The sequence below is a fragment of the Anolis sagrei genome, chromosome 4, assembly GCF_037176765.1.
Source record: "Anolis sagrei isolate rAnoSag1 chromosome 4, rAnoSag1.mat, whole genome shotgun sequence".
In the NCBI taxonomy this organism is placed as follows: Eukaryota; Metazoa; Chordata; class Lepidosauria; order Squamata; family Dactyloidae; genus Anolis; species Anolis sagrei.
Window position 1 is genome coordinate 88,596,792 of NC_090024.1, and position 25,481 is coordinate 88,622,272.

Genomic DNA, 25,481 nt, shown 5'->3' on the forward strand with positions numbered 1-25,481 from the left:
TATGATTTGTCCTTAATCTAGGGATCAAACACTTAGGTTGAAGAATTAACAGAAGGCATGTGTCTCAAACATGTTTCCTTCACATCCCCAACTCCTAACAGTGTATTGAATGCAGTATTGAATACAGAAAATTATCTTTTGAAAGTGTAAATATTTTAGGACAAGCATATGGATTAAGTTTTATAACACAGACGAGGTGATGCATTTGCTTCGATTGACAAATTAAATTTCAAAATACATTTTATCTGGCTGGAAATATGCTAATAAAATAAATAATGGAGCTTAGTCTAGATCTGACATTTAAAAAACAAAGCAGAATTTAGCATTTTTTCAGAAAATATGCCCTTTAAAAATGTATTCAAGTAAATAAGTAAGTACTTCTAACATTACTGCAAAAGAACATGTGTCTTGTACTTTTAAGGTGAACAGATCATTTCCCTTCACAGGAAGTATAACAGCTTCCATGTTCCTTTGCTTCCCACGAACCCTAGCTCTCTTTCATGAACCCCAGCTATGTTGGCTAGGCTCACATAAATTGCAATCAACAGCATCTGGCAGAAAAGAAATTTCCCGCGTCTCCTGAAAGATTCAAATTGTTGTACATATTGGTTATGCATTATTTTAAAACCAAATTGCAGTTATAGCCCAAAGTACTGCTCAATCGTACTGTTAGGATATAAACTACCCCTTATCAGAACTGGGTTTATATCCGCGAAAGTTAATGCAAAACTAAAAACCAGTTAGCCTAAAGGTGCTGCTACATTCTCTCCCCACCCTTCTTTCTTTTTATGCCCCAAGAGACTAACATGGCTATTTCTTTGTCTCTTAGTTGACAATATGAACATTCTGAGCTTTCCTGATTTTGTAATCTGAGATGACTTCCATCATTCAAATACTCTGGTAGGAAACATGTTCCCCTGAAGGCATTTGAATGACATGATTCAGCCACAACAACAACCACACCTAATGTTCCATTATTATTGTTGTATGTCTTCAGGTTGTTTCTGACTGATAGCAATGCTACGGTAAAGATTTTTTGGGGGCAGGCTTTTGTCTTTGCTTTCATCTGAAAGTGAGATAATGTGATTTGCCCAAGGTCATCAAGTGGGTTTCCATGGCCGAGTAGGAATTTGTACTCTGGTCTACAAACCACTACTAAAACCACTACACCATGCTGGTCTAACATGAATCCCCCCCTCCCCGGGTGAGAAAAGCAGTATACAAATGAAGTAAATAAATAAAGTAAATAAATATTACAGAATAAGAAAAATCCAGAATATGTCCAACAACAACAACAACAACAACAACAACAATTTATTTATAACCTGCCCTCTCTCCCCAAAGGGACTCAGTTGTGGAACAGCTTGTGCTAACTTCCACATCATGAAACTGACTGAGCTACATGAGCTGATCTCTGGACTAAAGTCACAATTTTGATCCCCATTTAATTTGCACACCATCATTGTGAATATGGTAGAGAGCACTAAAGTCAACAGCTTTTTGAACCAACAGCATTGTTACTTTCAAGTTTTTATTCATTACAGCAGAATCCTGCATCGCATAGGTGACACATTTCAGGGCTTCATGTCAATACATGTATCTATGGATAATAATAAATCCTATTGAAATGAAAGACGTCTGGCTCCAACCCCCCCCCCCCCCAAAAGCCAACAAAGTCTCACTGGAGGGCCTAGAAAATGTCCAGAAAGGTCATATTTTGTTGGAAGTAGATAAACGAAGCTGAGAATACCAGTTCTGTGAATTGGGAGTGGAGGCAACATACTGTATATATTTCTAAACCTACCACAATCACCTAAAAATGAAGAATCTTGGAAATAAAAGGTCATATTCCACTAAAGTTGATGTACATGGTTTATCAAGTTGTATATGTTTTATATTGAACTCATGCTAAACTTTAATATCCTGCTGTTTAACAAAGATAGAATCATAGAATCATAGAATCATAGAATCAAAGAGTTGGAAGAGACCTCAAGGGCCATCCAGTCCAACCCCCTGCCAAGAAGCAGGAATATTGCATTCAAATCACCCCTGACAGATGGCCATCCAGCCTCTGCTTAAAAGCTTCCAAAGAAGGAGCCTCCACCACACTCCGGGGCAGAGAGTTCCACTGCTGAACGGCTCTCACAGTCAGGAAGTTCTTCCTAATGTTCAGATGGAACCTACATTGCTAAATGAGGATCACAAAGTGGATCAAACTAAAATTTGCTTTTCAAAAACAGATGAGCACCACAATGATATACACAATTCAGTACATAAGAAAGCAAGTCCTGCCCCTTGTCCATAATATTTTAACACAGCAACAACTTGAATATGAATGTTTTAAACCATCTACTGCTTACACAGCTCAGATAAGCATGAGTCTTACTTTCTCATAAGCAAACTGAACATTTTTCCATTTGTTCTATAGTACAACTTTAGCTGGGTCATGCCCAAAGACTGTAGTTCCGTTGTTACAACAAAAATCACATTCGCTGCAGAAAAAAGAAAAACAAATCCCATGTATACCACTGAGCCCAAGTTAGACAATTAATACACTGTCTAAATTCTTCATATTTATACAATGCACTAATGAAAGCAAATTTATAATTCAGGTCTAATATTTACAACTGCAGATTAAGTTGAAACACACTTTCTTTTGTTATAATCAAAATTGTTTCACATATATTTGATCTTATAAGAATGCTCTAATAAGGGAGGGAAAGGGGGGGGGGGAAAGAAACCATAAAAATGCTCTTATAAAACCTATTGTCAAGACTACAAACATCCAAACATCTTGGAGGAAAAAACTCCAAAATCCTTACAGATTATTTTATTTATTTAGTACACCCTGTTAGGATATTTAGCTACTTATGTTACACTATTCCAAAAAAGAACATAATTATATTTTCTGTTTTAATAGCAAAAGCAGCATGATATGTTATGGATGAGAAAATCTCTCTAAAAACAAAATCCTAATCCTTAAGAGAATACTGTCCTTAAATAATGCCTGTTGAATCCGAGAGCTGACATTTCTCTGAGTTTCTCTCTGAAGGGACAAGTAGGTCTAATCTTACAGTACCCCAAAACAGTAGTTAATCAACTTGAAACTTCTGAACACTGTTTCTTTCTGTCTCCTCATTTTGATGTGCATAATATCTTAACTGGCTTAAAGCACATTTCATGAATCTATGCCATACCTTAAAAGAATAGGTTTCTCCACCTGGAGCTATTCACAAATGTATAGCATTGTGCAACCTTCTCCGTCTTCTATTCTTGTGCTTTATCAATAGAAGCATTCTTTCTTACTTAATGGATAACTTGAACGTCTATAAAGTTGCGGTTCATAAAAGTCTACTCTCTGTAATATTTCTTTCATTAGATGAGTGAATAGTCTATTGTCCAGCACTCTGCTGCCATCTATTTGTCAAAAGGAAAACAATATCACTGAAAGCATCTTCAGGGCAGCTGTGTTGGCCATACAGCAAAATCTACAATCCAGAAAAGAGGGATACCTGTATTGACCAGCCAAAAGGTAGAATAACTTCACTGAAATTTTCATCAAAGTAAATATCTTTTAAGTCACACAGGAGAAGAAAAGTGACTAAATCAGATTCACAGACTACGTTTTGTCTCAGATATCATTATTGTTATATTAAATAAGTCATTTCTGTATGATGCCGTTTTCTTGGCAAAACTTGTTCAAAGGGATTTTACCTTTGCCTTCCACTGAGATTGAGAGAGCATGACTTGCCCAAGGGTTTCCATGACTGAGCAGGGATTTAAACCCTTGCCTCCAGAGTCACAGTCCAGCACTCAAACTAGTAAATCATGCCAGTTCTTCTAAACTTACTATCTTATGAAAGGGATCTCTCAAATGCACATCAGATCACTTGAGATTAACTATTATGGATTCAAACACTCGTTTTAAATGAAGCTGTCTTCTTTGTAAGGAAACCAACCTTTCTTTTGTGTTGTTAAAGGCTTTCATGGCCGGAATCATTGGGTTGTTGTGAGTTTTCCGGGCTGTATGCCATTCTCTCCTGGCATTTCACCCACATCTATGGCAGGCATCCTCGGAGTTGAGGGGTCTGTTGGAAACTAGGCAAGTGGGGTTTATAAATCTGAGGAATGTCCCGGGTGGGAAAAAGAACTCTTGCCTGCTTGAGGCAAGTGTGAATGTTGCAAATAGCCACCTTGATTAGGAGTTAATGGCCTGGCTGGTTGTTGCCTGGGGTAATCCCTTATTGGGAGGTATTAACTGGCTCTGATTGTTTCTTGTCTGGAATTCTCCTGTTTTTTGAGTGTTGCTCTTTATTTACTGTCCTGATTTTGGAGTTTTTTAAATAGTGGTAGCCAGATTTTGTTCATTTTCATGGTTTCCTCCTTTCTGTTGAAATTGTCCACATGCTTGTGGATTTCAATGGCTTCTCTGTATAGCCTGACATGGTGGTTGTTAGAGCGGTCCAGCATTTCTGTGTTCTCAAATAATATACTGTGCCCAGGTTGGTTCATCAGGTGCTCTGTTGTGGCTGACTTCTTTGATTGAATCAGTCTGCAGTTCTTTTCAAGTTCCTTGATTCATGTTTGGGCAATGCTGCGTTTGGTGGTCCCTATGTAGACTTCTCCACAGCTGCATGGTTTCTGGTAGACTCCTGCAGAGGTGAGAGGATCTCTCTTGTCCTTTACTGAACATAGCATTTGTTGGATTTTCTTAGTGGGTCTGTAGATCGTTTGTAGGTTGTGTTTCTTCATCAGCTTCCTTATGCCGTCAGTGGTTCCCCGATGTATGTTAAGAACACTTTTCCTCTCAGTGGATCTTTGTCTTTTCTCCCTTGGCTTGTTCTTGGTCTTGCAGCTCTTCTGATGTCTGTGGTGGAATATCCATTGGCTTGGGGAGCCCAGTGTAAGTGGTTCAGTTCATCTTGGAGGAGGTGGGGTTCGCAGATTCTTTTTGCATGGTCTACCTTTCTTTTCTTACTCCACAGTGCATTATACAGGTGTATGCATTTATTTACAACAAGAAAGAAATACAATTAACTGATTCAATATAAGAATATTATGATAATATATGATTTACAGGTTTTGTTGAGGTTAAACAACACTTCTGTATAGTACACTAATTTTAAAGAGAAATTCCAAACATGATTAAGCTTCTACCAAAGTTATAGCTCCTCTTAGGTCTATTAAAACAATCTGTTTAGACAGGTATAACTGAATGTTTGTAAACTATTCCTTCTCAAACAAAACGTACACAGCATAAAACAACAATACGTAATGAAAACCATGCAGTCAGATTTTAAAGAGGCATGTTTTTGCTTTTAACAGGGAACTCTGAGTTTCACGATGGCCTTTGTGACATGAGTCAATGTGTGTGTATACACTTTCAGGTTGCCTGTTGACTTATGGTGACCTCATGAATTTCATAGGGGTTTCGTAGGCAAGAAATACAGCACCTGGTATTTGTTGTCTGCCTCCCATCTAAGTACTAACCAGGGCTGATCCTGTTTAGCTTCCATGATTAGACTGGATCTGTTGCCTTTCGTGTATTTCGAGTGTTACTTGCTAAAGATAGCAATGTCAGCTACAACAGAGTTGCTCAGCCTCCAATATCATATATTCCATCCTACGTCAGCACGCTACATCAGATAAACAGGATTGACACTATGTGAGAGCATAAATAGATACAAAGGGAAGAGCATTTAATCTTCCTTGATGTGCAATCAATGACTGTTAAATTATTGCTCTGGAAGATTTGCAAAGGGAAAAAGATAAATTAGGAATATATCTATAAATATGTACCCATCAGCAGGGGGTATGAATAAAGACAATGTAACACACTACAAACATGTATATATGTACTTTCTTCACAGGTATATAACAACAGAATTTCCCCAGGAAAATTTCCAATCACAAAAGAACTGACTATGAGATAACATTAATTTATTATATACACATCTCATCACCAAAAGGCTCTGGAATTTCACACATCAAATTCAATCTTTCTTTATCTTATAATTCCCATCCCCACAACTATGAAATTGTTATAAATACTTGTGGCTTAATACTGCTCTTCTTCAGTGTTTCTGAAGGGGATTGAAATTCACAGAAGACGTGTTATAATAAATCACATAAGTCAGTCTCAAAAGTTCTGCTAGATTCTCGCACAACACATTTTAACGGATTCGCAGGGCTATTTATTTAAAACTGAGAAATAATTTAAGATTGCTAACTATATCTTCAATGCAATGTGGTATGAAAGTGTGATAATTCAATTCAATCAGGAGAACACCGATTTTCCAACTCTTCATGATATTTTCCCTGTATCAAATCAAAAGGAAGTCCTCTACCTAATATGCTTACTCTGAACGAGTGCTTTCTGCAAGTGAAGTGATAGGCTAGTTGTCATTTGGATCTGATTCTATTTCTCCAGGCCCCAGTGAACATACATAATAATAATAATAATAATAATCATCATCATCATCATCATCATCATTATTTATAGATTGCCCTATCTCCCCAAAGGGACTCAGGGCGGTTTCCAACTAATATGGCAAACATTCAATACCGAAAGAAAACTGTGCAAACCCGTTTATGTCAGGACAAGGCATATTAGACAACATAAACAACCTAACAGTAACTTTATAAACAAAACAGCAAAAAATAAAAATAAAAATTAAAAATAAAATAAAAACATCATAAAATGCAAAAACCCTGATAAAACACACTAAAAATAAAAATATAATAAAAATCAGAGCTCCATCAAGTGAGATTCAACAATACCAATGTCCCGGAGTACTAAAATGGACCTAATCAACTATAAAAGGGCTGGGTGAGAGATAGTGCAAACAACATGTCATAGGGCCGGGGAAGTGGATGAAGTGCAGAATAGAGTACTATCTGGCAACCTAGGGACTGGGCCTAGGGACTAATTGTTCTTGAAAACTTGCTGGAACATCCAGGTTTTCAGTTCTTTAAGAAGGGAGGGCAGTGTAGGGGCTCACCTAATCTCCCTAGGGAGAGTGTTCCAATGTTGGGGAGCCACCACCAAAAAGACCCTCTCTCTCATCCTCACCAACTGTACTTGTGATAGTGGTGGAAGTGAGAGAGCCCATGCCAGTTTATAGCAAAAGATGTGATCATAAAGATAGGCAGGAATTCGTAAGTCATAACCTGCACCTTGAATTGGGACTGGCAACTTATAGGCTGCCAGTGAAGCTGCTTTAGTAGGGGTGTCGTGCACTCCCTATAGTTAGCTCCAGTTAGAAGCCTAGCTGTTGACCTTTGTACCGGTTGGAGTTTCCAGGCCATCTTCAAAGGCAGCCCCACATAGAGCACATTGCAATAATCCAATCTGGATGTAACCAAGGTGTGGACCACCGTAGCTGACTTCTCAAGGTATGGTCGCAGCTGGCACACAAGTTTTAATTATGCAAAGGCTCTCCCGGCCACCGCTGACACCTGAGCACCAAGTGTCATCCCTGAGCCCAGGAGGACCCCCAAGCTGTGGACCTGTGTCCTCAGGGGGAGTGTAACCCCACCAAGAACAGACTGCTAATCGATACCCTAACTGTCCTAATGAATGACTGGAAGGACCTCTGTCTTGTCTGGATTAAGCTTCAGCTTGTTAGCCCTCATCCAGTCCATTATGGCTGCCAGGCACTGATTCATAAATGGCTATACAATTGACTGATATCACAAAATTATAGGTGAAATGGCTTGTTTAAGATTTAGAAAATGGGAACACCCTACAAAGACACACTTGCCACATTAGAAAAGCTACCATTGTATCTAGTATTAAAACTAGATGAGTTTTTCTTAGTCACCAATGAAAAAGTTAGATCTCCCTCTATACAAAGTTAAATAATGTTACTTACAACATCTATTTTGAAAAAAATATATATTTTGTATTCCTGTACTCTTGCCAGTACAGGGATTTATTTATTTATTTGCCATATTTATATACCACCTTTCTCAGCCCGAAGGCAACTCAAGGAGGTTTATATTCGGTACAAACATATAAATACAATTAAAACATTAGCATATAAAACATGAATTCATAAAAAATCAATAAAAACATAAATCCTTAGCGTCTCCTTACTGAAATCACTATTCCATCGCATTGTCAATCGTTCCGTGGTCTGTCATTGCCTGATTACATTGCATTTGCAAATGCCTGCTCGAAAAGCTAAGTTTTAACCTTTTTGCAAAATGTTAAGAGGTAGGTGGCCGTTCTAATATCCCCAGGAAGGGAGTTCTATAGCTGAGGGGCTACCACTGAGAAGGCCCTGTCTCTCGTTCTTACCAAACCCATATGAGATGGAGGCGGGACCGAGAGCAGAGCCTCCCCAGATGATCTTAGGTCCTAGATGATTCGTAAGGGAAGATTTGTTTGGACAAGTAAGCTGTAATCCTTAATCCTTAACATTCATTCTATCCAAATTTATCAAAGTGGGTGGCTGACATCAATGCAAAACAAATATTTGTTGCCATGTCTACTATGTTAGTACCATGCTAATTCAGGACAATCTCAGTCCTGAAGGAGGCATACATTTCTTCAATTCCAGGCTGAATAATATTTCTTTGCCCCAAGTTCATCAACTGTAGCTTATTTGAAGAAAGGGCTTTTAAAAATTAAAATAAAAAACAGGTCATTTTAATAGTCTGTGCAATCAGAATCATGAACCCACACTAGAAATCATGAAAAAGCAGTGTGTTAACCCAGTGCCGCTAAGCATAAACTGTATAGGGGAGAACCTGGGCTTAGAGTGATCTCATCTATATGTTTAATGTCTAGATCTAGCAAAACAAAAAAATAAATAACAAAACACACAGACTGCTGGCTCCTCCTCCTCCATCACAAACAAACATTTGATAATCATTACTGTGATACTACTTACTTTCACATGGCTTTGTGCTCCAAGGTTGTAAATTTCAGTTGGTTTCACTTCATTAATTATCTTCACTAGGCAAGTACTATCTGTAAGATCACCATAATGTAGCTTCATATCTTCAGATGAAAAAGAACATAATCAGGGTCAGGATCAGGTAAGATGTGACATTAACATACTGAAAACAATATTGTACCCTAAAATCTTACAGGTCTGTATCCTGTTGTTAGTTCTATCTAAATAAACCCACAGAATCACTGGTTTGTTATAGGTTTTTTTGGGCTGTATGGCCATGTTCTAGAAGCATTCTTTCCTGACATTTCACCTGCATCTATGGCAGACATCCTCAGAGGTTGTGAGGTCTGTTAGAAACTAGGAAAATTAGGTTTATATATCTGTAGAAAGTTCAGGGTGGGAGAAAGAACTCTTGTTTGTTGGAGCTAGGTGTGAATGTTTCAATTGGCCACCTTGACAATAAACAATCAGGAACAGCTAATCACCTCACCATTCTTCCCATCAGTCCCTTTATCTCCATTGAAATAAGTCTTTTAGATTTAATGCTAGGAAAAAGTTTTGAAAAAATTGTGTCATCATAGCATCGTTTCCAAGCCTGGTCAATGAAGATCACCATTTCACCACTCAACGTGTCCAACCTCCCTTGTACAAATCTTCTAACATGCTTCTAACATAAAAATACATCACATATCCTTTTTGCATTAAATGCCATATCTCAGCCAAGTCTTACTTCCTTCTATGTGAGCCTGTGGATTTTTGTAAAGATGTTCAATCCGTCCTGTATTAAAAGAGCTAGATCGACGAACAATTCCATGCACCTGTAATTTGAAAGATACAACAAGGAACATTTAGTTTTTAAAATTGAGAATATTGTTAAAATTGTACTGTCCTTATGAAAAGATTGGAGTTTATGACCCATATATTCACGCTACAACAGATAACAAGTAAATATTTTCTGATGTCTGAGCCAAACTAGATGGAATGATGAGTCAACTGCATAACACAGACTGTCTCTGTCTTATAGGGGGAAAATGGAGTATGGCCAGAGGTTCCCATGAGAGAAGAATAGAGACTGAAGAATACTGCCATGTATGAGTCCAGACTGCAAGGCCTTTGTTTTTCTTCTTAGCTAAATTTACACACTTGCAAGTCATTGGAAGAACAAGGCTTCTGCTGTTGAAGTATCTTCCCAATCCCCACTTTTCTTCTCTGTGTTCAAGGCAGTTCAAAATTGAAAGTTCAAATGTTAAACACATGGAATTGCCATTATCATGTCTTGTTTGACCCTCAAATGCATCTGAGTCATGACCCTTGTTCAAACTGAAATATCCAAATAACGCTTTACTACCCAGATGTCCTCAGGATGTTTGGACTACATCCTCAACCATTTGGCCATGGGGATGATGGGAATTGCATGAAGCACCAGAAGACACTATCCAGGAGGTACCAGCAGTTTGATTAATGCAGACTTAGATAATATCAAAATCAGATATTTTTTCTTTACTTTTAGCATCTATTTTCACAAAGTAAGTGCACTGCAAGAGAATGTAGAATGTACTACCAAAAAAACAACCCAGTTTTGCACTGTGCAACAAAGGAATGTAGCACCACAAAAGTTTTCACATTTTAAAACTGCTCAAATGCAACTTAGTTTCTTTGCAGTCCAACTCCAAACAATGTAACAGCATAAATACAGTAACTGCTTTCATAAATTATTTAATGTTTGAGCAGCTGAAAGAATATAAAAATAAAGCCTCTTTTTCTTCCCACCAAAATATTTAAGCTATTCCAGTAGTTATTTCAAAATGAGTGAAGCTTTGCTCATCCCATTTTAAAAATGCAGTATATCCCATTATAATATGCTTACTTCGCCATACACTGGTTGCTGTTTATCTGAAACTAGCAGGAAGTGTGCAAAAACAGCTATACTCTAAGGACTGAAGGGATTCCACCATTATGATAAATAGTACAATAAGTTGGCATGACTACAGGCTCTGCTGCACAGTCTTTTTTAAAGTTTTGATTTGTTATCTAAAAACTGAGTGGAAAACATATGCTGAAAGTGACAGCAGAGGGAAACTGTTTCCAAATTATTCCATTAGTCTGCAGTCAGTCACCAAGACTAGTCACTCACCTCATAACCCTTTTCCAGCAGGAATTCTGCCAAGTATGAGCCATCCTATGAAGAATAAAGATAGGAACATGTTATAAAACTATTAGAACCAAAGCATTTGTTTTAGAAATTTTAAGCTCCATATGGCTCTAAATATATTGTACCATAAATGAACTTGCAACTAAAGGCACATGTGGAATGTGGCACTTAACACGTGCATTGGCATATACATCTTTGGCACAGAATCCACCAAAAGAAAGTAATAGAACATTTCAACTCATACATTAATTTATCTGTATTTCAAATTACAAGGTATCTCCTTTTCTGCATGGTGTTGCGGGTTTGTTTTTTTATTTTGTTTTGCATAGCCATGACAAAAGGAGGGGTTTTCCATGTTTTTACTATATGAAATGTATTAAACTACTGTAAGCTATTTTCCCAAAGTCATCATATATATACCTCAGCAAGCAAGAATCCAAAACTGGCAGGTTAAAATCCAGAACCTTAATCAATGGCTGATACCAAATGTGAGACTCTTTCCTAGGCACACAGAAAGCTGGGCGACTTGAAAAGCACTGAACAGACTGAACTCTGGCACCACGAGATGCAGGGCCAACCTTAAGCAATGGGGCTACAAAGTGTGGAGAAGAGGAAACCACAGACCACCTACTATAATGCAACCTGAGCCCTGCCACATGCACAATGGAGGACCTTATAGCAACACCAGAGGCACTCCAAGTGGCCAGCTACTGGTCAAAGGAGATTTAATAAAATGCCAAGTTTGCAAACTTTGTGGGTTTTTTTGTGTTTTTTAAAATGCAATACAATTGTTTGGTTTGCTCCCGACATAATAAATAAAAAAAAATCATATATATAGACAATATATGTCATATACATTTACATATTTATAAACTTTAAACTAAGCTAATGGACATATCCAATTGTTAAGAAGCCTTCCTGCCCACTGCTCACTTCAAATCACTCTGAATACTAGGAGCTGTACAATTTTTTTTCACAGTCTGCAGTACACAAACTAGCAAAATATGATTATGGAGACTTATAGTTTGTCAAGCACTGCTTTAGTAAAAAAAGAGGACAATATCCATGAAAAACAGTTCAGGCTTAGACTAAACTACAACCCTTCGTCCAATAATAGTCTTCCAAAGTCACTATATGGACTCCTTTCACTAACATCCTAACAGAGATACGCAAAACCAAAGTTCAATTATTTGTAAGAGAGTAAATGCAGTGGTAGGACAGTGGAACACCAAGGTTCAAACCTCTGCCGGGCAATGGAAAAACCCACTGGGTGACTTAGGCAAGTCACATCCTCTCAGATTCACAGGAAAGCAAACACAACTCCCTCTGAATGAATTCTAGCAACAAATTCCTGTGATAGGTCATCTAAGGATTGCCCTAAGTAACAAACAACATCAAAGCATGCAACAGCAACAATTATCTGTAAATAAGCATGTATCAAACTTATGTATTATGCTTAATTTGTGTCAGGACATCATATGAATTGTAGTGCAAGTTTTGTTATTTTTGTGCTTTTATCTATGTAGGTTATTTTATATATATTATGTTCATACATTTTTGAATTTGTTATACTTCACCTCAAGCCATGAGGAGAGGCAGGCAATAAGTAAAATTTATATTATTATAATTGTTATTGGGGTTTTATAATAGTGCAGTTTTTCTTGAATAAAAACATTTTCAATGGTTTTCAATCCAGGAATATTAGATCAGCCCCTCCCTCCTGACCTTCCGTAAGATTATGAAAACGTGCCTTTGTGACCAAGCCTTTGGAGGATGAGGGCAATAGATAGATATGGAACAACTTGCAATGACTACTGGAATGGCCCGGTTTATGCTTGAGGATTACGCGATTAATTGTGAAGATATTGTCTTAAATGTTTTTAATAGTTTTAATGTATTTTATAATTCTATTTAAATGTTTATTTTAATTGTACATTGTTTTATGGCACCAAATAGTTGCCTATGTCTAAGCCGCCTTGAGTCCCCTCCGGGGTGGAGAAAGGCGGAGTAGAAATATCATAAATAAATAGTTTGGTGCTTATTTTAATTGTACATTGTTTTATGGCACCGAATAGTTGCCTATGTCTAAAATGCCTTGAGTCCCCTCTGGGGTGGAAAAAGGCGGAGTAGAAATGTCGTAAATAAATATTTTGGTGCTTATCCACAGGTGTACTTCCTACAATGATGCATGGTTGCCATTGTTAGATACAGAATCTGTACTATAATACCAAATATACACATTTCATTCAACATCAAAATCCTGTTCTTAGTTGCATAACCTGTTAAAATCAAAGAGGCAAGTAAGGTAAGCCACAAAAAGAGAGAAGTTGTCAAGGATTCTGACTTTTCTGAGTGTTGATGTGAAACAGATGCAAGGGCAACTGTACCCTGTCAATAAGGTCTTGTTCTTCTCACCAGGCCCATGTCTCAAACTTTCCAACCACACTGGAACATTATGAACCTGAAGTAGCATTCGCTTCCTGTGCATTTCCTTTCCAGGGCTACCAAGTGATAGAGCATGACATGACAATGAGTGGGAAACAGACAACTGTCAGAAGCTACCAGTTTCTGATTCCAAAACAGTACTACCGATTACTTGTCTAGCAATCACACACATAGAATATGTTAGTAAAAGCTTACTTCAAGATACATTACCATAATCTTTTCATGTGACTTCTCTTATTACTTTCAAGTAAGGTAGTGGACAACAAAAATGATACTCTAAAGACGAATTAAATTGTCTACACTTGTTTATAAAGTTGGCCCTCTGTATCCATGGATTCTGCTAAAAACAAAAACAATTCAAAAAAGCAAGGCTTCATTTTGACATTTTAAATAATGTCAAAATAAAGCCTTGCTTTTTGGATTTTTTGTTTTTATAATCCTGCTGTTTATAATGGGATGTGAGCATCCACTGATTTTGATATTTACAGGAACTGAACCCCAGATATAGGCCAACTGTATCTTTTTCTTTTGAAATTAAAGATAACCCAACCAGAAGTCAATGCTGCTAAAGAAGCATTCCTCCTATTCATAATGTAAATAGTTCATTATTATTATTTATTTATTTCCGGTATTTCTATCCCGTTCCTTCTCAACCCCTGAAAAGGACTCAGGACGGCTTACATTTGGCAGCAATTTGATGCCACTACATATAACATGGCAATATAATAACAATTAAAACAATAAGTAAAACAATAATTAAAATAGTAAAAAACAGTATTAATAGCCGTAACATAATTCCAATCAATTCCATATCCAATTCCATGTCCAAAGTGCTATCTATGTCTGTTGTCCAAAAGCCTGGTCCCAGAACCACCACTTCAATTTCTTCCTAAATGACAAGAAGGACAGAGCCGATCTTACCTCAGTGGGAAGCAAGTTCCACAGGCAGGGGGCCACAGCCAAGAAGGCCCTGTCTCTCGTCCCCGCCTGACATATTTGTGACGCTGGCGGGAGCAAGAGCAGGGCCTCCCCAGATGATCTTAAACTGTGAGACGGGACGTAGAGGGAGATGTGTTTGGACAAATAAGCTGGGCCAGAACCGTATACATTGCAATTCTATGGATGTTTGTTCTAAGCTGAATTGCACCAGGTTCAATAGAATTTAATCCCCTTGCCATAATCTACAGATTGCAACCTTTGGAAACTCACAATGACTTCACTGGCTTTGTCCACTTTGCAATTTGGAAGTTTATCTACCATAACACATTGCATTATCATATATGCTGTATTGTGCACTGATTTACCTAGCTCAGCTAAGAGTTCTAAGTTTTTGGTTCGAATAAGCGTTTAATTATGAATTCAGTGTTTGATTAGCCACTATCGCTGGAATTGTCTTAATATTGTTTGATTTATAGTTTGTACTACTGTATAGGTGCCAGTTTGATGTAGCTGTTTTAGCACTGTACCACCTGATCATGAAACCCACTAGCCAACCTTGAGCAAGCCACTCTCTCAGTTATCAGCGGCACACTCTCCTTGGCTCAGTACTAGTTTTGTGCACCCATTAAATAAGGAGGTTTGGGATGATGGAGGTAGTCCTTCTAGTAGCAAGATCTAGGCTGCTCCTCTCTCAATTTGCATCCCAGAAAGAAAAGGAGGAAGATACAGCAACCTCTATCTTCACAGTCCCTGCAACAACATGTTAGTAAAGGCCAAGTCACTTCTCAATTCCTCATTTTCACTACCGCTTGCCTTCTTCAGCTGGCAAAATTGCTAAGAGCCGAATCACTATCCTCCACTTCTTCCATTCAGCAGAAATGAGCAAGGTGAAAAAAGTGTGTGTATGGGGGGGGGGGGGGTATTTGAAAATATCCCAAAGATCAGTAGTCTGTAATGTGTAGGACACTGAGGCACCACAGCACATAGTTTAGGAACCACTGCATTAACTACAGTTTGTTGGTTTGCATGACAAAACAAGATATGATTAATTGAAAAATCATTCTTGGAAGCTTCCAAACTCCACATACTCATAACAGTGATGAAAAAGGGAGAGAGCACAGCCAAGCAAAAGAACCACCCCATCACGGTAAGCAGAGAGTACACATTCCTCAAGTTTTTTCCTATTTGCCTGTGTGAATGAAGCAGCAGAAACAGGTAATACCTGACAGGCTGTTCATCATATATAAAAAGAGAAATTGATTCTGCAAAAGTGGAGATGAAGGAGGTGGACTGCAACTCAAAACTGTCTCCCACAACGCATTATCAGTGGAAGAGCCTGCATTTTAAATGTCATGTTTAAACTTAAAATGGAGCAGGAAGGAAGTTCACAGCTTGCCAAACCTTCTTGCAAAATCCACATAAATTTCATAATGTTTTTCATGTGTATTCCACAGAAGGAATGTTAAAACTGAAATTGGCCCCATGTCACCACATAACAGACCAATGTTTTAGAATAAAATATAGTATGACCTACCCAAATGTATTTTTGTGGTCATAAAAAATGATACACACACCAAACTGAAAGCTGGTAGAGAGAAAGCTGAAGAAACCAACTGAAACTACTACAGAGATAACATCTGAAACAGAAATGCAAGCCAGGGACTGTATGATTTTTAAAAACATATTTTGCCTGATGAATGTCTGGGGAGCTTTGAGAATCTTTTGAGAATTTGGATTGCCAATAAAGGTATTGCTCTTTGGTGGCTTTTGTATTTCACTGTACAAATGTTATCAAAGGACAAAACATAGTAGGTGGCTCACTGGCGAAATTTTCTTCAACTTACAGATTTTCAATGAATCAGTTTTTCTTTACTGATGAAAGCTATCATATTAACTTTCAGAGCAATGCATTCTTTTAGAGCAATGCATTTTTGGGGGATTTTTTTTTAAAGTCCCAAAATAACACAGATTCCTATGTGCAGTTCATCCATCAAAGTAATCCAATTGGACACACCTACTGAAAAGTGGTTTTAGTAGAAACATATAATTCTGGTCATGCTGAGCATTTTATGGATAACATTTGAATTTCTAATATTAAACAATGGTGCCTTTTATGCACAGTTTCCATTATGGTTTCTGAAGAATGTTAAAAGAAAGATAACAGGCTATTAAAAATCTTCTGAATTTTTATTATGTCTAAGTAAAAACTATTTTCTAAGTGATTTGTGTGTAAAGTTAAAACTAAACAATGTCCACAAACAAAAGTACTCTGAAATGTCAAGAAGTATTATGGAAAGGCAGACATTAAATGCACTGATCTATGGTGGACTATCCACTATCCACTATGCAATATGACTACTTATGGCTCCTCTTGTACTATTCTAGATGGACTGATCCCCAGGAAAGAAGGCGCTCATCATACCGACACATTGTTTGATCCATTGCCATTGGTGCTGATCTCCGGGCAAACTTTTTTGTCTTGGAGCAGCCTTGTGGGCCCAGCCGCAAGGCCAGTCCGGGAGGGAGTGCAGGAGGGCCCAGAAAGGGCAGGCCCATGGCTGGGAGGCCAGAAGTGGTGGGGGCAGGAAAGGCTGAGAGCGGGATGGGTTAGAGTGGGAGGGGGTGGGTCATCACCGGGTTTTCTGTCCTCCCAGCATAAGGCTGGGGCTACTACTTTCAGATGCTGCCTGTCTTCCTGGCTCAGGCCATTCTCTCGGGAGAAGGAGGGGGCTTGTCCCATTCTTCTGCTGAGAGAAGGGTGAGGCAGGGAGGCACCAGCTGAAACAGAGGCCTAGCTGTTTCAGCTGATGTTTCCTTTCCTTCTTCAGGTTGTTCTCTCAGCTGAAGGCTCGCTGTGTCTTCAGGCTCAGAGGTGAAAGGGGCACACGGTGCTGCCTGGGGCACTCTAGCCAGTGTCGTGTTTCTCCCTTGGTTCTCCTCTGAGCCTGGAGAAGGCAGCTTGCCTTCTCCAGGCTCAGAGGAGGAAGAGACACTCCAGAGAGTGCTCAGCAGCATTGTGTCTCTGCCTTGGCCCTCCTCTCAGCCTGGAGACATGGAGGACCACTGCACCCTCTTGCTGAGATGAAGGCCGAGGCAGACAGGTGCCAGAGGGAAGAGCTCAAAGGACCATGTCTGATATAGATAGATATAATCAGTGTTATCCAAGGATTAAGGAGAATGAGAATACAGGCAGTCCCCAAGTTACGAACAGGGGTGAGACAACAGGAAGTGAGAGAAATCTATCCCTCAGAAGAGAAATTCAATCCTGAAAGAAATATCATAGGGAAAACATGTCTCAACCGAAGCTTTCTCACGAATCCTTGTTTCCACAACAAGCCCAATATTTCAAAAAACAAGAGCCACTGGGATGTTAACCCTTCCCTATGCTATCCAAAGCTAAGAATATATAGTACTGGCTGGAGTTATACTTAAAAATGCACTTGTTTTATGTTTATATATTATTTATTTTATATGCAGAACGGAGTGCTTTGGTGAGCTGCCCCGAGTCCCTTTTGGGAGATGGTGGTGGGGTATAAATAAAGTTTTTTATTTTTATTATTTTTTGTTATGACTTAAATACAAACTCAACTTGACAACAAACATACAGAATCTATCTTATTCGTAACTTGGGGACTCTCTTTGTATAAAGGAAAAGTTTTGAAACAATGAAGAAATTGGCATTTTGATGTTGGGTGGCACAACCCACAGACAATACATTCTGCCAAAATATGTGTGAAAATGCTTTCTCCAGATATTAAAAAAAGCTGGGGGGAGGTTGCATATCTACTTCTGTCAGCATGTTAGAGACTTGAAAAACTGAGGACCTAATATACGCCCAAACAAAAAAAAAACCAGTGTGATCAAAAATAGTGTTGCATTTTGACTTTGGTACAAGGCTCTAATCGGTCATTAGTTTTTCTGGGTTGACTTGAATAAATTACTCTTGTTCAGCAGAAACTATAGAGCTGTTGTGAAGTTAAATTAAGGATACCAATTTTATCCCTATATTACTAAATTGCAGCACTGGCAAGGAGCTCACTTGTATAAATCAAAGTCAGCCTAATTTGATAAATCATTTACATACAAGACATATCCACATTCTGAATATTGCTACATGAAGAGCATCTGGAAACGTCAATTAATACAAAATGTGGTAGCTGTATAGAGTAATCATACTATTCCAATACTGCATGATGTGCACTAGATATCAGCTGTTTTTTAATCTCAACTCAGTATTGCTTGGATTGTAACCTTTAAACATTTAACTGTTGGCAGACATTTGAACAGCTTGCAGTAGAGGGAGATGAAATGGCTTACAAGGCCATTTCACCAGCCACACTGATATCCCACCTCTGTAAATTCTCCTCCCTCTTCTGTCACCACCAGCAGCCATTCTAGCAGGCTGTAACAGAGGAAGACCACATGGAAAAGAAGGCAATTCCACCAATCATGTTAAAAACTACTTGATTTTCCTTCCTTTGACCCCCTTTTCTGTGTGTGTCCATGTTTACACGTGTGTGTAGGGATTTGGGGGAGGGGCTGCAGACAAGGTCTAACTCTTTTTAATGGACTGCATTAAGCTGCAACGAGAGCCAACTTGGCTGATGTGTGAGATGAAAAAAGCTATAAATAAAACAAATAAACAAACAAATGGATTGGAGCTATCTAAGGAACCACCTGTCTCACTGTGAACTTGTATGGTCATGACAATTTAGGGAAGAAAACTTCTTGAGGATAGTGTTGCCCACAGGTGCCTGCTTGATAGATATGTTATAGGGGGATTTTCTAGGGCTCCCCAACTGTGGAACCCATTCCCTGCAGAATTACAATCAGTCCTCTCTCATACTGCTTTTAAATGGTTTGGATGTTTGTTGTGTTGCTTGGATATTTATTTTATTTTTGCTTAATAGTGTATAATTTTATCTGTGGTACTATACCTTATTTCTTTTTATAGAAAGTTGATATGTGTTATCATGTGTAATGCAGGATAAGTAAAATTCAACTCTATTATGAAATACGTTCCTTTGGCTTGGTACTGGAACTTCCATGATATTTGGTGTGGGCAGATTATAAATGTTATATATTTTATACATAGCTCAAAATCTCAGTCTCTTTGAGGTAGACTAGGGTTATTATAGTTTCCAGTTATTACAGTTGATATATTTAGGTAAAATGTTTGACAGATTGACAGTTTTGAATGACGGAGGGATCATCTTGTCCAGAGGATTTATTGAGATTAGTCAGACCATCAAAATATATTTGAAGATGGTTGCTGTCTACAAGGATCTCTACCACAAATTAGCTTCTGAGTCCAGTGAAACATACTATCTTTCATAAGAGCCCTTTATATGCTGGAATGCACATATCTCAAACATCACCAGTTCCTGGAGAAACACAATTACTCCTTTTTTCCGAAGTCTGGGCCATGCCCCATATGCCCTTTTAATGAGAGTATCTGATAAAAAAATGTTGGAGTTTACTAAGGAGTTAAATGGTCATTTACAATAAGAACTCACCTATCAACAGACTCAATATCCAGAGTTCACTTACCCATACTCCAAAAGATATAACCCACTGGAAGTGTTTCTGAGCTTCTGTAGGCCCTCCAGAGCTATTCCATATTATGCTTTAGCCCAAGTATAGTAGAAATACAGTGTTCACTATTATCCATGGTTTCAGACATCTACATATGTGTGTGTAAGCCTTGGAATGTATCCCACATGGATACGGTGAATGTATTTTGTTTATACAATTTTTAAAGGTTTCCTATCACTGCAGAAATTTGTGTTTTGTGCAAAAAAAATTGTTTTATTTTGCAGCAAATGCCATTGTCAACTCTATACAAAAGAGTTTTTGGGTTTTTCACAGAAAGAATAATTTATTGAGCAGGAATTGTGTTTCCTTTGCAGAATTTTCTACACATAAAGATTTTTTTCACATGAAAGAAACCTTACTGTTTTCTGTAAAACACAAGCGGGTGGAATTCCATTCAGGTCCTACCTGTTGGATGAACTGGATAAATCTGGTTTTGAGAATAGCAGTTCTACCACATTAGAACATAAACTGTATACAAGCAGTTCCCAAACAAAGATAGGTAGGATCTGTAGGTTTGTTCTTAAGTTGTAAATCCTAACAGCAAAATTTTTAGGTGTAACTCGCACTAAATCTATCAATCTATCTAAGATTTGGATAGCAAAGGGTGTATTTTTAAATTTGTTTTGTTTTGGAGGTTTGGGGTTTTTTTGTTTTTTTGGGGGGGTTGGTTTTTTTTGTTTTGTTTTGTTTTTTTTTGTTTTGTTTTTTTTTTGTTTTTTTTTGCTTTCTGTGCCCCTTTTCAGAAGATTTCATCTCACTTTCTATTCCTGTGATAATTGCACTTTGGAAAAATTGGCTTGTTATGGAAAAAAAGGTTTGGTGATAAAGCTTCAGTTGAGACACCTTTTTCTCATGATAACTCTTTCAGAAGTAGATTTCCCTTCCTGGGTGTAGATTTCTCTCATTTCTTGTTATCTCACCCCGTTCTTAAGGATGAGTTGTTTGTAAGTTGGATGTTTGTAGCTCAGGGAATTCCTGTATATGTTCAACAAGCCTTGTGAGTTCATCTGGGCCCACTGCAGATCACAGGGCTATCCAAAAGACGCTCTCAAAACTTAAAGCAATATTAGGAGACTCAGGAGACTAAGCAGGGAAGACAATGCAGGTAGGGAACTAAACCTGGGACACAAGAGGGGATATTTCTGTGTTCCTTCAGACCTCTCCCTTGGTGCTTACGTCAGGTAACCAAAAAGATGAACAACTCTCTTAGTATAGCAAAAAAAGAAGTGGGAGAAATAAATAACAAAACATTCTACTGCAATGGAGCTTGGAATGAACAGCTACTACTGACTCTGTGCCCTACAATGCAATTGTATTGTTATCTAGCTGTTTATACTGAAATTTACTGACAGAGCCTTTTTGTTTAATCTACACTGTTTCAGATCCCTTGTTACTCACTTATGTGGTTTAACAAGTTAGCTTTCCTTAACCTTGACAAAAGACCACCCTTGGCTAGGTAATAAATTGTTTTACAAGTCCAACCTCTTGCTCTCCCATCCACTTGATCACCATCTGGAATTCCATTAATAAATTCTGTCTGTGGACCTCTTCAGACACAATGCAGCTACAGTAGGTATGTAGTTTCAGCATTCTCAAATAATGGAAAACAAATTGTTCAAATGCCAAACAATTAGCTGTATGTGACTGGATTACGTTTCCTTATTAAAGGAGGAAACAATGAGACATTCATGCTGTAAATCATTCTGATCTCTCACCTGAGTTGTACACATGAATTATGTTTGTCTCCACAGAATTACAATTAATTTGGCAATATTACCCAGTCATTGATATATTTCCGCACTGAATCTACTAGATATATTATCATTTTGATGGATCTAAAGATACTTTATTCATAACTTTGCTGATCATATGACTTAAGACAGCATGGCACAATTTAGTTAATATTTATAGATATTCAAACTTCACTGAAATGGCAAAAGTAAGCTTCATTTAAGAGAGAGAGAGAGGAACCATAGGTTAGATACAGCATTTATCTCCCATTTACATAAGGGTTCCTTCTTTCTGCAGGAGGTGGACCAGTTTGCTATCAATATCAAGGTTGGGATATTAATGGATTTCTCTCTACTTATATATGCCCCATGTTTTCTGAAAAAGCTGCTTTAGCAAATTAGGGGACTTCTATGTTTTATGAAGGGGAAAGCCTCCTTTCCACAGACATAGTTGTTCGGAACATAACTCTGTTGAGGGGATGTTATCACTGGTGAACTGAAGCCTGGATACAGCCCTGTATCTCACAGCTGGATAAAGTATAGTTATCAAAAAACAATAGGTTCTATGAGGAAAAAACAGATGCCAATTCATTATGCTTTCCCTTCTGCCTCCTCTTTTGCAATATAAAAGAAATAGGACACTGTGAAACATATGAGAAGAGGTAAAATAGCAGTTAAACATTTTAGAATGCTATGGTTAAAATATTTAGTGTATTGCAAGGAGCCTAGAGACAGCTGTAAACAGAGTAAGAACTTAGCTTTCTGCCAACCAGACTGTGAATTTAAAATTACATTTATGACTAATAGTAACTACTAGACCAGTTTAGGATATTAATGGAAAACCTCAGACAGGAACTAGGACCACAGTCATTTGTAAGCCAAACCTTTTGCAGTCCTCAGGATGCAAATAATTATCCATGAAGATTTGTGAGCTAGCCAAGGAGTAACAGGACTTGTCACATATGCTGACATGAAGAAGTGTAAATCCTCAAATATCTGATGACAAAACCAAAGTGCACTTTTTCCACTCAGTTCCACCAATGACTTTCCACACACTCCACACCTGGAAAGCAGTTGAAGCAGTCAAAAAAATAGATCTTGGAAACTACTGTGACCATTCTCACGCTTCAAATCTAGCAATGTAACAAAATAGCTTGATAATTGTTTAATAGACAGATTCATTCTCCAAGTACATTGGTCTCTTTTTTCTCCAGAGCTGAAAAAAATCTTAACTGTTTTGTTTGTGCAATTTATATCTCACCCTTCCTTAAAACAGCTTCTTCCCCATTTCAACTCCCAACTACCTTTGGAGTTTGGTGAAGCTGAACAACAGAAAGTGGATAGATTTTATGAGTGCTTTTCACGGTTTACACATGTGCACCTATGCTTTTAAGAGCTGGACCCAGTCAATTGCTAAATACCTACCATGTAGATTTGTTCTGGTTACTGTGATATAAATAAAAGAAAGAGACAAGAACTCAAGTTCTTAGCTTTCTGTCTGCCCGATATATTCACACTGATGGTAGTATGTATGGATTGTGGCAGAGTAGAAGAGGAAGAAGAGATCACCTATATGGAACGTTCTTCTCAGATAAATTAAGATGCGACCCTCAAAGACTTTAGCTGATGGACAGATTAAATTTTTACAGAGGCAATTATCAATATTAATGGGGATTAAAATATGCAACATTAAAATATGCAAAAAGAAAAACAACAACCCTGAATTGGTAAATACACCAGTAAGGCTGCTAAAATATAAATTGCAAACAGAGAGAGAAAGGAAAATGATATTTTAAAAACAGGAGAGTGATAATATGAATACTGGTGACGAGAAAATTCAAAAAGTGTTTCACTGATTTTATTCTTCTCTGTATAAATGACAAAGAGGAGTGCACGAATAAAAAAAAACTGGAAGAATGTATGAGAAAACAGAATTTACCTAAAAGAAGGACAGAGAGAATTTATAAATCTTCCAATGATGTTTTAATGAAGACGGCTACAGGGAAAAAAATGTAGGACCAGGCAATGAAATGCTTTTAATTCCATTTCAGCACAATGAACTGGATTTTACTGATTTTAAAGATTCCAGAAAACTGGGTAAAGGCTAATACAGCTTTGATAGCTAAAAAAGACCAGATTCATTAGATATCACATTTAACTGCTTTGTGGTGGAATACCTGCCTTTTTAGGAATAACCAGTTATTATATCAAAGTGTCATCTAAATATAGTCTTAGAATCATTAAGCCACAAATCTGGAAACAGAAAGCAATTAATTTTCCTGGGTAACTAAATATAACACCAGTTATACAGAGACCCTAGATATTCCTAGACTAACAGAATTTTCAAAACATGATGCCCACTGTACCTCTTAACAATGTATGGCCCTTTGGATTTAGGAAATAGTTTGAAACATACTTATTCAAATTTTTTCAAGGGCCAGATTTATGCATACAGTTGATAGAAACACTCAATATATCTACTCAATATATCTATATTTCCAGGTGTTTGGAAAACCTTGCAAACATTTATTTATTTATTTCCGTCACTTTTACCCCCCCTTCTCACCCCCAAGGGGTGATTCTTACAGCCATCTTGTGATAGGCCAGGAAGTGAAGCAGAACTGATCAGTGGTTTTTCTAGCCCACCTAGTAGAACTCATATCTTAAACAGTCACTCTATATTTTGGTACACTAGTAAAGAATGTAAAGGCTTAAATTGAATTGTAAATCCTAACTAGAGCTATTAGTGGGATTATCAACTCGTTTAAACCACAATGTTCACTGAACACTAAAAAAACTAATCAACTTAAATTAATATTTTGACTTAATACTCTTTTAATAAACACTTCCCAATGCCTAATTTACACTGTTTGTTCATCTGCGCAACATAACACCATATGTTGTGGGCAACAAGCAAAAACAAACATGTGGTATCATATTTCATTTTGATCTGCATCAAGAAGCAGAGTATTTTATCATCAAATCTATATCATTATTCCCTGCAGAACACAATTGCTTTGGTTTAAGACTCAAAACAAAACAAAAACACAATCAAACTAAAAGGAAATCCATGTTAAAAAAATTTCCACTCTACCCAATTTAAAGACTTTATTTTATCCATAACTTACTCCAATCTTTGTGGCTACTGAATAATATCAGTTAAGCATTCTGACCATTTCTCCTACAATTATAACAATCTCTCACATCAACAAGAATTTGAATACTTATGGTTACCAGAGAAATTTGACAATTAATTTCCCTCTTCAGAATCCTCCTATTTATTGTTAGTTAAAAATAAGACCAAAAGTAGATATCTACTCTGAAATGTATTTTCTGTTCCAATATTGCCTTTTTGTCAAGAAGTTCTAAGGCCTTCCTATAAAAAATATAAACAATATAAAATAAAAATAGCATATGGAGAGGAGGAGGACTAGACAATGAGACACCACTAGATAACGAGAGACCACTACCTGACCTCTGGTTTGAGAATTATTACTTTATTTGGGCTCTGTCATTCTATGTTAGCCCAGCTACCATCTCTGGCCACACAATAAAGTTTGTGAACCTTAGTTGGCCCCAGGAAATTAACTGCGGATGTTTTATGCTCAGATTTTATGTCATTATATAATTTTTGTTTGATTATGTTTGTTTGATTTACTGATGTTTATTTTTTATTTATTTATTTATTTGCAATATTTGTATACCACCCTTCTCAAC

The 25,481-nt window shown here is 37.5% G+C and overlaps 1 protein-coding gene across 1 annotated transcript in view; it reads right to left on the bottom strand.

The window, feature by feature from the left end:
- The window catches only part of GMDS (GDP-mannose 4,6-dehydratase), a 335,902-nt gene that overhangs the window by 290,530 nt on the left and 19,891 nt on the right, over positions 1 to 25,481 (bottom strand). Inside the window, exons 2-4 of the mRNA XM_060774739.2 lie at positions 11,038 to 11,082; positions 9,634 to 9,721; positions 8,898 to 9,007 (exon numbers count right to left, since the gene is read on the bottom strand). Of these exons, the coding sequence (XP_060630722.1) occupies positions 8,898 to 9,007; positions 9,634 to 9,721; positions 11,038 to 11,082 (243 nt within the window). The remainder of the gene's footprint in view (positions 1 to 8,897; positions 9,008 to 9,633; positions 9,722 to 11,037; positions 11,083 to 25,481) is intronic.